Source organism: Mus caroli, chromosome X (assembly GCF_900094665.2).
Source record: "Mus caroli chromosome X, CAROLI_EIJ_v1.1, whole genome shotgun sequence".
Lineage (NCBI taxonomy): Eukaryota > Metazoa > Chordata > Mammalia > Rodentia > Muridae > Mus > Mus caroli.
In genome coordinates, this window is record NC_034589.1 from 61,688,264 (window position 1) to 61,704,666 (window position 16,403).

The following is a 16,403-nucleotide window of genomic DNA, read 5'->3' on the forward strand; positions in this document are numbered from 1 at the left end:
TTTTCCTTCTTTCCTACCCAATCTAGTGAGTTAGTATTTTCACACTATAAGATAGAATCTATTAGTCACCTATGAAATCAATTCAGTAGGCCACAGGCAAGAAATATTTTGGAGAATATTTCTGGCTAGTACACTAGTTTTGGTCTATGACTACCTAGGGTCATAATATGAAACACTTTCCTTTCTGAGGCGCAGCACATGTTTGTGCACTGCCTGCACACCTGCCTCCACTGATGGTCTTATAGCACAAAAGGCTGAACAGTGTAGTATGGAACAAAACACACAATGGGACACTCAAATCTTGCTCTTGCAAGTTGCATAGCTCCGTTGTATAATATTTCGTAAGTTACCTTTCTCAGTGTGTTGACAAAACACCTGACAAGAGCCATTTCAGGGAGGCAGGGCTTGCTTTAACTTACAGTTTCAAGGGATACAGTCCATCCTGGCAAGGGAACTCATGCAGCAGGAGGCAGCTGGTCAGCTTGCATCTACAGTCAAGAAGCAGACAAGTATGACTAAAGATAGCCCTCTCTTTTTCTCTTTTATTATTCACTCTAAGATTGCAGCCGTCAGAATGGTATTGTCCACTATTAGAGTGGGTTTCACAGCTTAAATAACCTCATCTAGAAATTCTGTTACAGAAATGGCCAGGGATTTGTCTCCTAGATTAATTCTAGATCCTGTCAATTTCACAATAGTTACCATCACACATACAGTTTCTTGGGGAAAAAGGGTGAAAAATAGCATGAGGTCTTTGAGTAATGAGGTCAGCAATAATGGAAATCACAAAGTTTTCTAATTCTGAGTTTATTGAGCAAAGTTTAAATTTCCCTTTATTACTAAAATCAATAGAATTTTGTTAAAATCGTTCAATTTTACTTGAGGAAGTGAGTTTAAGGATTCCTTGTGTCAAAGTTTCCTTGCATTTACGTGTACTACCTGGAAATGTTTAAGAGTATCTTATACACCCTGGACTGACATCATATGAATGGTATCAATAGTTTTACACATGGGAAAACTGAAAGAGATGCAGAACTTCCTATGGACCCATGATGAAGAAGTAATGGGGATGGGATGGGAGCCCAGATTTTTAAGTTAAAGTACTTAGACATGTGCTTAATTAAAAGACAAATTGCTCTGGGTGTTGGCACACTATTCAAAAGAAGATAAAACCCATGCCAAAATAATTAGAATAATTGAACTGGATTTTTGAAATGTCTATATTTTCAATAACATCACAAACGAAAGTCTAAAATAACCTTTAAACTGCAATCACTGTTATTAAGGGCATGTCCTCTTTATGTCAATTTCCTTTATTTAGTAATTTATCTGTCCTTTGGACCTCTTTTTAAAATGTTTGCTTCAAAGGAACACTTTTCTCTGAAAAGTCAGCAATCTTAGAATCCAAGTTCTTTTCTTTCATTCTGTTTATCTGATGCTTTCTAGTTCAAGTGGAAAAGTTAGAGAAATAGCATTCTAAGATGAACTATGTATTACTACATAGTAACTTGATATCATTTGCATATCTTATAAACATGTTTTTCATCATATATGACATTTTGGGTTTCCTTTTATATTTGTTTAAATTTTCTCTCATATATTAATCCTGACTGCAGTTTCCTCTCCTTCCACCACCACCCCCAAGTCCTTCCCTCTACCTCCCCTTTCTCCCAGATCTACTCTTCCTCCATTTCCCTTCAATTAAAAGATCAGGCCTCCCAGGGATATCCACCAAACATGGCATAACAAGTTATAATAAGATTAACATTAAATTTATAAAAATATAGGGAGAATTTTATTTTCCCCATTTTATTACTTGAATTGCAGTCATGGATCTCTAATCCTTTCGTAAAACAAACCATACAATAGGAAAAAAGCATCCAAACATCCAATATATTCACACTGCTGCTATATAGGATGAAAATGCCATTTGTATTAATAAAAACACATACACATCTATACATCTTTTGTATTCCATTTTACTTGGAAACTTCCCCTTAAAACTGAAACTTTTTGTAAAAAGTCAGTATAAAGTAACTTTCAAATAAATTGGCCCAATTAATTTTTTTTCATGTGCTTCAACCTCTCTTCTACTACAATTATCTTCAAAACAGCTCTCACAAAACTTGGTATTGCTTATCATTTAGTGTGTATGGTCACATTCAGAGCACATTTCAAAATGCTACCCACCTACTAAAAATTTTTCTGCTGATGAAAAGTATAGTATCTTCTTTTACTTTTACATTATTATAACTGCCATCCCCTGTGGAAAGGCAGGTTGCTAGATGTTTTCTGAAGACTGGCAAGCATGTGAGACTTGCTTGCAAGGCTAATTAAAATAAATGCATTTCACCCATTACCTAGGCCTACTTGTAGATCCAAATAAATATCAGATTCTTTTTATTGCTAGTATTATATACTTTGCTAAATTTGAGGACTAGTTAGTGTGTGTGTGTGTGTGTGTGTGTGTGTGTGTGTGTGTGTGTGTGTGTGTGTTCCCTTTTGCTAGAAACACACCACTTTTCTCAGAACACTCTCCCTTTTCTCCAGTGGACTGTCTCATTATTTTTACATCTGAATGGTCTGTTAGCTTAGCGTTTTGTAGTTGTTTACAGCATCCATTAAATAACTATAAAAAAGATGACACAGAAATGAGGAAAAGAGAGATGTAACAAATGAACTTCTCTCAACAATAATGTAATGTGCTCCTACTGCCAGTATAATCTTTAGCAAGCACCACCTTGAATGTCTTTCATAAACAAGCATGTTGTTTAAAAGAGGAATGTTTTTAGGTAGCTGAAAACAGCCTGTCCACAAGCTATGTTCAAAAATATGTTATTCTGAAATTACTTATCTGAATGGCAGAAATTTCAGAATAACCTTTATCAATATTGAAGTAAGAGGGACGGTAGTGATCTTTAGATCCAAGAGATAAATGTAGGTAGTTATTTGAGTTATTACTAAAGTAAACTTCACCAGTTCACAGTATAAGATTATCAGTAAGATTCTTTTTTTAAAGGCCCACATAGTCCCTTTCAGAAACCATTATAAAAAGAAGGCCAAAGGGAAAGAGCAAAGAAAGATGCACAGAAGATTCTATTGAGAGGATGGAGGTGATAGTCATTAGTGCTGTGTGAACCTGCTTTAAATGTGCAATAACCTTGACTGCAGAGAGTCCTAAAGTGAATCCATTAGCTTCCTAGCTCATTTTTGCTCTAATTTTGTACCTTTTTCCTGGCATAATTTTCAACTGTTCTTTTCCTTTTCTTTTCTTTTTTTTTTTTTCTTTCTTTTTTTTTCCCCCCTGCTGTTTCCTACCAACCCTCAGGCTTTCTGTGCAAGAGGGATTTCACAGACTCCGGGAGGGTAATGAAAAGGTCGGGAGGCTATGGCGATTTCAATGAGGGACCATATCCTCTAGGATGAGGTGGCCACTGTCTTGGCACCAGAAAATTAACTCCCATTCTTTGTTTAACTGAACCAATTGCAAGTTTATCCCGAATCTTTTTGGGCAGTTAGGAAGCAGCTGCAAAGGAGGTAGTTCTTCAGGGGAAACTGCAAAATCCTAACCACCTTCTTGAACTACACTGACTGTTTAAATGCGTCTCTTCCTTTAATAGAATCAGTCTAGACTACTAATAAAGAGGAAAAAGAAATTGGTGGGGGGAAAGGGAAGCAAAGGAGAAGGCAAGAAAGAGGCCTCCAGAAACCTCTTTTGAAGTATTAAAATAATCACTATTAAGGCGGGGTCTGGAACAGTGCTAAGTCTTGCTTTTGTTCAAATGTTTGCTTGCAGGAGTCTTCCTAAGCACTGTACAATATGAAAATACCTTCTTTACTACCCTGGGAGGAGATCCTTAAATATATGCAAGCGAACGCCAGTGATTGGGTGCTTACTAGTTAAGGGAGGCAGCGGCGTTTCAGCGTTTCAGGAAGGTGTCCAGCTCAGATTGCTGACTGCTTTTTCACTTGTCCATAACTTCCACCTACGGGTCTTAGGGTCCCCTCAGATATGATATCAAGCAAGTGTCATCTTTATTTCACTTGACCTGGTCTGAGGGACAGCACATGGTAGAAGCTGCAAGAGCTGGGCAGAGTTCCAGTAAAGAGGGGCTGACAGGCGAGAGCAGTGCTCTGCAACGCTTGTCAGACAGAGAACTGGAGCAGCGGCTCCTTTGTGGGCTGGTAAATCCCCCTCCCGAGTGCACAGCAGGGACATTTGATCTGCAGGGTGATTGATAAGTGCTAGAGAGGGGCAGCCATCCTTCCCTCCCTCCATCTCCTCTCCTCTCTCTTTCCCTCCCTCCTTGCCAGAAGCGCTGCTGGGTGGCGAGCTGCTCCAGTAAGAATCTTCCTACCCTGGGGTGGGTGGGTGGGGGGATACCGCCTGCGCTCCTCGCTGCTGTGCCACTCACTGCACGGCCCGCCCGACTGGTACCTAGGAGGTGCTGGCTTCTGAGCCTCTCAGAGACGCGGATGCTGCCGGAGCCTCCAGGGGAAGATCGAGGCGGAGCGCTCTCTCTGGGTAAGTTCGGAATACTCCGGAATGCCGTGGCAACGCGACCCACGAGCCGGGTTTCTTTGGCCTCAAAGTGGGTATGAGCAGGGAGAGGCTAGGCTATACCCACCGTGATCAGTCAGCCCTTGTGAATCGCCTTCTCCCCTCGGTACCCTCGGGGCCCTCTCCTTTTCGCCCCTGACCTTCCAAGGCTGTGATAGGGATCCAGGAATCCCAAAGCTAGGAGACCACCGCTACTGCCAGGAATGACCCATGCAAGATCTTCTGCTAGTGAAATGAACCATTCACTGGCAGTGTCCAAACCCAATGGCAAGGGCAGAGTGGCTTTTGGGATTGAGAGGCCATCCTCTAGCATCAAGATGCTAGCCTTTAAGGAGTAGGAAAGGTGGGGCTACTCTAGGGTTGGCTTTTAGTCCTGACCCATTCAAAGAGGGAACTCCCTTAGAGCCTGTGTCTCCCTAGAAGAGAGATTAGCCTGGAGCACCCAGCAGGCTGAAGAAGGCTGCTGTGGGCCTGCTAGACTTCTGACCTGGCTATGGCCTAAGAACTGCAGGAATGAAGTTGGGCTCTGAGTTGCAGCCTGGCCCCCTTCATGACTTGTGGAAAAAGCTTGGGCAAACTGGCTGGTTAGTGACAAAGAAGGCCTGGGCAATAGAATATGCATGTCAACTTCCCTCTCCTTAAGAAGAACAAACATTTTGCTTATTTAAGCATCTGTCCCTGCTACTCTTGAGTTCCCAGTTCACCCTGAACCTTTCCAGTTTCTTAAAAGCCCACTCTTTTCAGCGGTTCTTAGAGATACACTGGACCAAATGAAACTTACTTAAAAGTGTCCAATGTGAAGCTTATTTGCTTCCAAATAACAGTCATGTTTCTGAAAAGGGTCTGTGGATGCTCAAATGCGGGCAGAAAATAGAGTGGCTGAGCAAATTGACTCTTGCAGAGAGGAAATCATGGAATAAAAAACTGGAACTCAGGGACCTTGGTAGAGCTCATCACAACTAGATTACCACCAGGTTTGCTTTATTGTGTAAGTGGTAACAATTTCAAGACCTCCAAATTCCCTATCTCTCCTCTCCTCTTCCTTTTCTTCCCCTCACCTTCTTTCCTGTCTCCTCTCCTTTCATCTCTTCTCTTCTTTCCTCTTCCTCTCTCCTCTCTTCTCCTTCTCCCCCTCTCTATCTTTCTCTTTCCTTTCTAGCAAACCAATTCTGATCTCCAGAGAGTGTGTACAGAATTATCTATGCCTTGAAGATTTTTACTGTATTTGAGAACTAATAGTAAATATATTTATTTTAGCAGTAAAAACTTTACAGTTGTGTGAAATGCCCCACTGAGTTTAGGTATACAATCCTCTAATTCATATTAAGCAGTACTGTATTGTTTCTAATTTTAGCTTCTTGAAGTTAACCAAGTCAGCAAGTCACCTGGCTGAGGAATGTCCTGATCTGTAAAATAATTCCGGTCTGTTGGGTTTTATACAGCTGTCACAGTGAATTTTACTTCAGTAAGATAACCTAATTAGCAAATGTTTGTTAATCTAAAGCCTGAGTGAATAAATCATATCTCCCTAGGAACAATGTACTTTTAATATATAGAAATACATAGAAAGTGCCCTTTCCTTAAGAAAGAAGCGAACTTTTGCTCAGGGCATATTACTCTGCCTGCACATAATGATGCACCTGCAGTAGAACGGGAGGCTATCCACCACTGTCCTCCCAACTCCCAGGGCTTCTGTGCTTGTCTCATGGTCACTCTATGGCCCAGAGAAGGACAATTAAGGCTCCAGTCTGAAATGGCAGCATGAGAGGGAATCCAGAAGTATGGTCAAAGGCTTTTCTTGAAAGGAGCAGGAGGGAAGAAATCTAGAAAGAATGGGGCAGGAGATCACAATGCCACAGGTGGCCTAAGTGCCGAACTTTATAGACTGCCCCAATCTTTATTAGAGAGGAAGGAATTTGTATAAGCTACACAAGTCAAAGATTTCTGCTTAACAGGGAGAGAAACAGGATAAAACGGGTGGTTTCCCATTCCTGAATGGCTTATTTTGCCTGGGGCATTGCCTACCTTCCATTTTGGCTAGGCAATGAAATCCTGCATAAATTCTGTAGCAGATCTAAAGAGGAGAGGAAAGTGAATTGTTTGTGCAGCAGGCACACTTAATCAGTCCCTTTCTTCACTGTTTCTTTCCATCGGTTTTCCTGACTTCTCTCTTTCTATCAGAGGTGGCCTGTAGCTCCTCCAAGCAACAGTAGACATTATTCACACATGCAAATAGGCTCCCCTCTTGAGACTCCTGGACCCAAGGAGTAATAATATATTAAGGAGAAAAGAGATAATGCAGGCAAAAATCCAACACCTAGCCAATTAGTGATGCTCTAGAAAGGTTATGTGAAACCAAATGCAACATCAGGGCCCAGAGGACCAGCACTCCACTGGCATTAGCAAATGGAAACAGTAAGCTCCTAAAAGTAGTGACAGGCATGGCTGCAGAGTTAGATCAAGAACCCTGGTATTCTGTGTCTCAGCTCAAGATTCCTAGTACCCTTTTCTTTAGGAGGAGTCATTTCTCCTGCCCTGCATTCTTCCCTGTTTTTTTTTTTTTTTTGAGGGGGGGGCGGGTGGTGGGGAGGATCCCAGTCCTTGCAGCCTAGAGGGCTCAACAACTCTTGCCTTGGCTCCCACTCCTAGCAGAGCTTCAGCCTGGCAATGCTTTTCTGACACCCACTCCACTTCACTTTCCTCCAGGCAAAAAAGCACACGTTTAAGACTCATTATCTGGCTAAGTATAAATCTCAGGGGGAGAAGCATTTTATTTTTGTTTGGCTCAGTCTACCAGTTAACGTTGAGCTGGCTTTCCAGAGTCCAGGCAAATAGCTGTTTGGCTGGTCATCACCAAGGAAGTAATTCCCTAAGCACTGAAACAGAGCTTTCTCTGTATATAAAAGTATTGATCCCCTAGGAGAACTCTTCTTACTCCCACACAGACACACTAGCGCAGGAACACCCCACTCTGCACCTAAAGCATCTTCCCAGCTAGCAGTCTGCCTAGCTGGCATCAGTCCTGTAGCAAGAGGCAACACACACACACACACACACACACACACACACACAAAGTTCCTGGGAGGGTCTGGACCCCTCCTTGGGAGTCTGCCATGAGATGAGTCTTAATGGCCAACTCACTGTCCTTATGCTATGTGTAGGTGAGGGAGGTCAAGTGAAGGAGATCACTAGAACTGGTCTGGATTTGGGGAGTTTCGGTGAGGCCAGAACCAAAGGGGGCTGGGCCGCCTGCTTGAGAAACAAACTCCTGTTCAGAAGGAGCTTCTCTTGTAGCCAGCCCGGCTGGAGATAGAGTAATTCTGAAGCAACTGACGCAGCTGGGAATTGAGCTGTGCAAAGCTTTCACTCACAGGGAAGGGAAGCGTCTGCCCCACCCTCCCCCACCAAGCGCCCTGGATACACTGCCCACACTCCTCTCCTCCGTGACGTCACCCCTAGTCCTGTCCCGAGGAGCCTGCAAAACCTCTCAAATTCAAACTGCTAGACGCACTGCTGCTGCTGCCACTGGATTGAAAGCGCGCGCCCAGGCGCCGCTGTGGCAGCCGCCCGCAGTGACCCAGTCCGAAAGACCTCCCTATGCAATCGCTTCCCTGGTTCCCCACAGCGCAGCTTCTTTCTGTTCCAATCCTCTTCTTCCTCTCTGGCCGCCAGCCGGATTTCTAATTTCTGCGCACCCCACCCCCCTGCCCAATCAAATTAAATCAAGCAACAAAAAAAGCAAAGCTTCCCCCACTGCAAGCGGCATCTTCTTTTACTTTGCTCTCTTTCTCTTCCTGAAGATGCTAAACTACTGGTGGACTGAAGAGGAGAGGAGCCCCGTCTTCTCCTGATGTGTGAGTAACCCCCAGCCCTGACTCTTAATTTTTTCCACCCCTTTTTTGTGCAGTTTAAAAAAAAAAAAAGTAAAGCAATTTCTACTGCAAGCCCAAGACGGGCAATCCACTTGAGATTTCTTCAAAATACCCCAGGGGAGGAGGAGATGGGCCGGATTTAGTAGGACAACTCGATTACTAAAGACTCTGTGGCTGGCTGTGACCCGCAGGGAAATCAGGTGCAAGCATGTGTGTTCCAGGATGCGTTGTGTGGGTGGGCTGGGGGTAGTGGGTAGAGAGAAAGAGAAGAAACTGCTTTGAAATACGCAATGATTTCATTCTTCCTTGCTGCCTACCCCCTCACTCTCCCTCCCTCCCACCCGCCTGCCTCCTAGCTTTGCCATTTTAATCGGGCTTCCTTGTTTCTTTTTTCCCTGCATCCCGCTTTCTCCCCGGTCCCTCAATCAAGGTTTGCCTGTAAGTACCTGAGCTGACATCAAAGGTGCTTAAAGATGCTGAGCGGCGTTTGGTTCCTCAGTGTGTTAACAGTGGCCGGGATCTTACAGACCGAGAGTCGCAAAACTGCCAAAGACATTTGCAAGATCCGCTGCTTGTGCGAAGAGAAGGAAAACGTACTGAATATTAACTGTGAAAACAAAGGATTTACAACTGTCAGTTTGCTTCAACCCCCCCAGTATCGCATCTATCAGCTGTTTCTCAACGGAAACCTCTTGACCAGACTGTATCCAAATGAGTTTGTCAATTATTCAAATGCGGTGACTCTTCATCTAGGTAACAATGGGCTGCAGGAGATCCGACCTGGGGCATTTAGTGGTCTGAAAACTCTCAAGAGACTGCATCTCAATAACAACAAACTGGAGGTATTGCGAGAGGACACTTTTTTAGGCCTAGAGAGTCTGGAGTACCTCCAAGCTGACTACAATTACATCAGCACCATCGAGGCAGGGGCATTCAGCAAACTGAATAAGCTGAAAGTACTCATCCTGAATGACAACCTTTTGCTGTCTTTGCCCAGTAATGTGTTTCGGTTTGTCCTGCTGACTCACTTAGACCTGAGGGGGAACAGGTTGAAAGTAATGCCTTTTGCTGGTGTCCTTGAACATATTGGAGGAATCATGGAAATTCAGCTGGAAGAAAACCCGTGGAATTGCACCTGTGACTTACTTCCTCTCAAGGCATGGCTGGACACCATTACTGTTTTTGTGGGGGAGATTGTCTGTGAAACCCCCTTCAGGTTACATGGGAAAGATGTGACCCAGCTGACCAGACAAGACCTCTGTCCCAGAAAAAGTGCAAGTGGTGATTCTAGTCAGAGGAGCAGCCATTCAGACACACATGTTCAAAGGTTGACCCCAACAACAAATCCTGCTCTCAACCCAACCAGAGCTCCAAAAGCCAGCCGGCCACCCAAAATGAGAAATCGTCCGACTCCTCGAGTGACTGTGTCAAAAGACCGGCAGAGCTTTGGCCCGATCATGGTGTACCAGACCAAGTCCCCCGTGGCCTTCACCTGTCCCAGCAGCTGTGTCTGTACTTCTCAGAGCTCAGACAATGGTCTAAATGTTAATTGCCAAGAAAGGAAGTTCACTAACATCTCTGACCTACAGCCCAAACCTACCAGTCCAAAGAAACTCTACCTAACGGGGAACTATCTCCAAACAGTCTATAAGAATGACCTCTTAGAATACAGCTCACTGGATTTGTTGCATTTAGGAAACAACAGGATTGCAGTCATTCAGGAAGGTGCCTTTACAAACCTGACCAGTTTACGAAGACTTTATCTGAATGGCAATTACCTTGAAGTGCTGTATCCTTCTATGTTTGATGGACTGCAGAGCTTGCAGTATCTCTATTTAGAGTATAATGTCATTAAGGAAATTAAGCCTCTGACCTTTGATGCTTTGATTAACCTCCAGCTCCTGTTTCTGAATAACAACCTGCTGAGGTCCTTACCTGATAATATATTTGGGGGCACAGCCCTCACCAGGCTGAATCTGAGAAACAATCATTTTTCTCACCTGCCTGTGAAAGGGGTCCTGGACCAGCTTCCTGCTTTTATCCAGATAGATCTGCAAGAGAACCCATGGGACTGCACCTGTGACATCATGGGGCTAAAGGACTGGACCGAACATGCCAATTCCCCTGTCATCATCAATGAGGTGACTTGTGAGTCTCCCGCTAAGCATGCAGGGGAGATACTGAAATTCCTGGGAAGGGAGGCTATTTGTCCAGATAATCCTAACCTGTCAGATGGGACTATTTTGTCAATGAATCACAACACAGACACGCCTAGATCACTTAGTGTGTCTCCTAGTTCTTACCCCGAACTACACACTGAAGTTCCACTCTCCGTCTTAATTTTAGGATTGCTTGTGGTTTTTATCCTCTCTGTCTGTTTTGGGGCGGGGTTGTTCGTCTTTGTTCTGAAGCGTCGGAAGGGAGTGCCAAATGTTCCCAGGAGTGCCACCAACTTAGATGTAAGTTCCTTCCAGTTACAATATGGGTCTTACAACACCGAGACTAATGATAAAGCTGATGGCCACGTCTATAACTACATTCCTCCACCTGTGGGTCAGATGTGCCAAAACCCCATCTACATGCAGAAGGAAGGAGACCCAGTGGCCTATTACCGAAATCTGCAGGACTTCAGCTATGGCAACCTGGAGGAAAAAAAAGAAGAACCTGCCACACTTGCTTACACAATAAGTGCCACTGAGTTGCTAGAAAAACAGGCCACACCAAGAGAGCCTGAGCTGCTGTATCAGAATATTGCTGAGCGAGTTAAAGAACTTCCCAGTGCAAGCCTAGTCCACTATAACTTTTGTACCTTACCTAAAAGGCAGTTTGCCCCTTCATATGAATCTCGACGCCAAAACCAAGACAGAATCAATAAAACCGTTTTATATGGGACTCCCAGAAAATGCTTTGTGGGGCAGTCAAAGCCAGACCACCCTTTACTGCAAGCTAAACCGCAATCGGAACCAGACTACCTCGAAGTTCTGGAAAAACAAACTGCAATCAGTCAGCTGTGAAGGGAAACCATTTACAACCCTCTAGCATCAAAGGATGCAGCTCCAGACTGTTGGAAGCACTGCCTTTGCTTTTGTTGTGTCCTCCCTTCCCCAGTGCTAATGGGAGACTGAAAGCCTTTGGGAGATGGGGTGAAGCAATGATCTTGCTCTCGCAAGCTTTCCTTTAAATTATTTTCTCTTTTGCTCTCCCAATCCCGTTCCCCCTCTCTTCTTAGAAACCGTCAGAGAACATGAATGTTTCTACAATGCATTTTTTTCATGTATTTTTGTTTAGGTTTCGTTTCTATTTTCTTTCTTTCTTTTTTTCTTTTTTTTCTTTCCCAGTGTGGGAGTGGAAAGAAATGACAGTGAATGAAGGGAAAGTAGGCAAAGTTTTCAAATGAAAATATTTTGTAGAAGATCTCCAAAGATCTTTTGAGACTACAACTTTTTTTTTTTTTTTTTTTTTTTTTTTTTTTGTAAATAATGGTCTATGGTATTGCCATCTTCAGTTACTGAGTATAGGCCTGGGCATTGCTACTTTGTGTGAAAGTGCCTTTGCACTTAAAGACATAACTTAAATGTTGCTTTTAGCTTTGAAAATTGAAAGTATTTTAATGTGCTGTATTTTTAAAATTGAAATCAATGTAAAATAGATCTATATGTCAGCTATATTAAGTCAACGTACAGTTTGCTTGAGTTATAGAAACCAGCCTGTCATCAAACGATTCTAGCTTAGGACTTTATAGATATAAATGTAAAATATTTCCTTTCTTCTGGGTTTGGTATAAGTGATTTTATTTAAGTCAAGTAAGGGGATTTAACAGTGGACTAGAGGTCATAAGCCACCTCTGTCTGGATTAGTAATTCATTAATAAAATATATTTAACCCAATATCAGAGTGAATTGAACAATTAATGCCCTCTGTGAATCATTATTTTACACTAACATGGTCAATGTTTTAGATTATTTTCCTAATTAAGAGTACATTGCACAACTAGTAGTATATTTTTTCTGCTTTAGATATTTTTATATATTTAAATGAAACTCTGTATTTCTAACTTTTTAATTGAAACTAATATTTTTTCTGCCTATTGCAACATTTTCTATAAACACATACCAGTAGAGGCCGCCACACACCTCATTTAACCAAGACACAAGAGCCATTAAATACCTTGAAGACTTCAAAGGTAAGATGCAAACTTCCCACGTATGTTCTCTGCAAATTCAAGACAGCAGAGATAAAAATTACATATCTCAAATTTTATTTCTTTGAGAGTCAAAAATTAGACACAGAATTCTTCTCAATTTTCACAGAGATTTTCCTCTTGATTTTAATTGAAGTGTTAATGAGGTGCTATCAAATCATGCACTTATTTGCATCTCCAAATCCATTAACAGTTACCTAAACCACAGCAGTAAGCGTCTTTTTTCCTTCTGCCTTCTTGGGGTATGCTTTACTTGAAAATTTTTCTTGTTAGCTTCAGCAAGCCTTTCATTTTGTTCTTAGCAGTCAATTATTTTAACTAACCAACTCTATATAACATTTATGAAGCCTTATTAGACTGTAAATAATTTTAGATGCAAACATTATTGTATGATTTAAACAAACAGCCTTTCTTTACAACAAAAATAGTTTTGTTTTGTCTATTGTAAATCCTTATGCAACTGGGATGGTGATCAGCATATAAAGTAGTCCAGCTTTTCAATTCCTTATTAAAGCAAGTGATGGCATCTGAAAGAAGCACACTGTTTCCTTTTCATAAATAGGTTACTGCACATAATAATCCTTTATTATCATGTGGAGATTGAAGTGGATCCTGATAAGTTACTTTTAAAGCATTAAATTGACTAATAGTACATTACCAGTTTTAACAATTCATGCTATAGGCTTTCAATTAGAAATTACTTAACTCCAAATCATTTTGATTAATAATTAATGGTGCAAAATGGACTTTTTAAACAACAGAAGGTAATTGTGCCCATATATAAAAGTAAAGGACACTCAAGGAAAAAATGATTTTAACAATCTGAAATCCCTGGATATCTACTAACTAATATATTCACTGTTTGCTTAAAAGTCATAATTGCCATTTATATCCATTAGCTCACAACTGAAAATGGTGGGTCAGAGTGATCTACACATATGTATAGAAATTTTACATTTTGTATAAAAGAAGCCAGAGTAGTGAACGAGTCGGACATGGAGAGAGCTCCTGGAAAGTGCTTCATCTTTGGGTGACATTTATATATAAATACAGGAGTTTTAAACATTTTCTTAAAGTGGTTTTCCTTTGGTTTAATGATCAATACATTATACAGAGGCAGATATTTGGGGAAGTCATTGTGAAGGCAAATCAGCATATATCATATTAAGATAGTTTTTATAGGCTTTAACTGTGATTTGATCTGTTAATGACATGATTCTACTTCAGTGTTTGTTCTCATTCTCCTGAAAAGTAAAACATGTGTGTTAATGACAAATTAGTTTATTAATCTTAATGAAATGTAACTTATTTCTCATTCATTTTCATGATTTTTTGAAGAGGCCTCCTGGAAGAACTCAAACCCACAAATTCTTTAGCTCAATAATTACTATTCATTTCAATATTTTCATGTTTCTAGATCTGTACTTTATTTACATTGAGTTATAAAATCAAGTCTTTTAGGTATGATACAAATGGTTTTATTTAAAAGCATAATAGCACACCTTGTGTTTTAATTGTTACTGTCAAATGCAAGCATAAGCACTTCAAGATTAATTACTTTATTGACATTCCCACTAGTTGTATTCTGATTTTCTTTATAGGCTCAAGCACTATCAAACCTATTTTACTTTAAGGATTTTATTTTTAACTCCTCCAGCTGGATATGTTATTCATTCCCTTACTATTTCACAAGCAGACTGTAATGAGTGTGAGGCTAGCAAGAACTGTTCCAGGCAAGATATTGGCATTCCTAGGACCCCACCTGGACCAGAACTAGATGTCTGGCCCTACAAAATGTCAAACAGCAATTACTCTAGATTCTACTGTTTAATTAGTTACTTTTATGGCTTCTACATATGCCAGTGGGTAAATTTGTACAAAATACTCAAAAATACTACTCCTCAAACTTCACACCATTGCCAAGAATATTTGGTATGAACTTAGGTCAACCTTTGTGCCTTCTTTCCTCAGGCATTTGGTGAGTAAGAAAAAGACCCTTCAATGTCCTCTTTGTCCTCTGAATTTTAAGTTGACTGAATTTTTCTAAGTAATTCCTGTCATAAAGGGCTTAATATTTTAAAGATTTTTTAAAGTATATGTAACGAATTAAAGATAGTTTCTGTCATTTCTCAAACTTTGAAAATTCCTTATGATACTGTACTACACATTCCAGAAACATACTACATTGAATGCTAGAGTTAACAAAGCCTTCCAGATGGTTCTCTTACTCAAATTGTTTCCTCATTCATTCATTCATTCATTCACTCATTTAATATATCTTGAGTGCTCTCTTCCCTGGTGCCTGGAGCTGCTGTGTGCAGAGGGGCCACAGATATATAAGACAGGATCTCTAATTGCCTCACCCCATGCCTTCACCACTACTCTCACTGATACTAAATCCCCCTCCCTTCACAGACCTCCCAAATTTGGTAAGGAGCATAGTACAAAATAGAAGAGAGCTTTACCTGAATGAAAATCACTCCCAGGTAGGCAGTTGGGACAAGAATCCAGTGCAGAAGGTTGAGTGTTTAAATTCTTTGGAGTAAAATATTGAACGGATAAATCATAAATGGACTGGTTACCATGTAAGTGCTATTAACATATCTTTGGAATTACATAGTTAAAATGGGAAAATCCCACTAAAATAAACTTAAATCACAGCAGAGTTAAGTCCAATTATGGCCTGATGATAGCTATATATTTATGTTATCTACATCTACTTTGTAAAGTTGAATACCAGAATTGTAAATATAAAAACCACTAATATACTTCAAGTTTTGGAATATTCATGTTTTAGAGGCAACATTTACTATCTATTTTAGTGGCTTAAAAAGTAATATTTTGGCTCACATGCCTTTATCTATACAATAAGAGACTTTAGTGTGTGAGAGAGATCAAAGTACTATGTTTAAGCCTACTTTGCTCCTCACAATGGTCATGGAAAAAGTGCTGTGTAAACTGAAGTTTTAAAAGAATCAAATTCTATTTTAAGTGCATTAAGGGAGCTACCATTTAGATAAAATTTGGGAATCTCTTTATGAGGCAGAAAACTATTTTATAATGCAAAGAACCATTCTATCTGTTTTGTATATTTGGATTTTCAATATCAATTTTGCTTAAAAACAAGTTCACATGCATAATAAGAGTGTGTTTTGTCACCATTGCTTGTACTATTCATTTCTTGGTTGCTAAGGGCTTATACTTAAAGTCTGCTGCAGTTTTATGTGAATTGAGCTATCTATGATTATGATAGCACAATAGAATTCCTGAACTTCTGGACTAGCAAGCCCATTTCAATACAATTGAACACAGGACTCTTGCTCAACAGCATCTCCCCTCCCAAGACCTTGTTTCCTTAGAGGGTAGACTGACTCCTGTATTCACATCCTATAAAGTGCTTAGGAATACAGGTTTTATTAAAAAAATACATATGTTACTATGTAAACATATTGAATTGCATGTGTGTTGGAAAATTTTAGCAGTATTTTAGCTTGAAAGTATGTGTACAAATTCTGTTAGCTTACTTGCAAATAATTGTTCTCCAGTTGTTGGAATAAATGGCAAATGAAACAATTTATTATGTAAATAAATTCTTGTGCCAAATAGTGACATTGTTTAAGAAAATAAATGACATATTTTGGGCTGTTAATAGGCAAATGAAATACTGAAAATGTGATGAAATTCTATTGTATTTTATTGGATAAACTGTTTAGTTATTTTATGCTGTAGTTAGCTTTCAGTTAATAAATAAATATTCGCTAAAAATGCA

At 40.5% G+C, this 16,403-nt stretch overlaps 1 protein-coding gene across 1 annotated transcript; it reads left to right on the forward strand.

Annotated features, from left to right (window-relative positions):
- Nucleotides 1-4,342: 4,342 nt before the first annotated feature.
- Slitrk2 (SLIT and NTRK like family member 2) lies at nucleotides 4,343-16,403 on the forward strand. Its single transcript, XM_021153779.1, has 3 exons — nucleotides 4,343-4,525; nucleotides 8,362-8,415; nucleotides 8,864-16,403. The coding sequence occupies exon 3, from the start codon at nucleotides 8,907-8,909 to the stop codon at nucleotides 11,445-11,447; it is 2,541 nt and encodes an 846-aa protein (XP_021009438.1). The 5' UTR covers nucleotides 4,343-4,525; nucleotides 8,362-8,415; nucleotides 8,864-8,906; the 3' UTR covers nucleotides 11,448-16,403.

Coding starts and splice junctions, on each gene's coding strand:
- Slitrk2 (XM_021153779.1), top strand. CDS start 8,907: ATGCTGAGCGGCGTTTGGTTCCTCAGTGTGTTAACAGTGGCCGGGATC.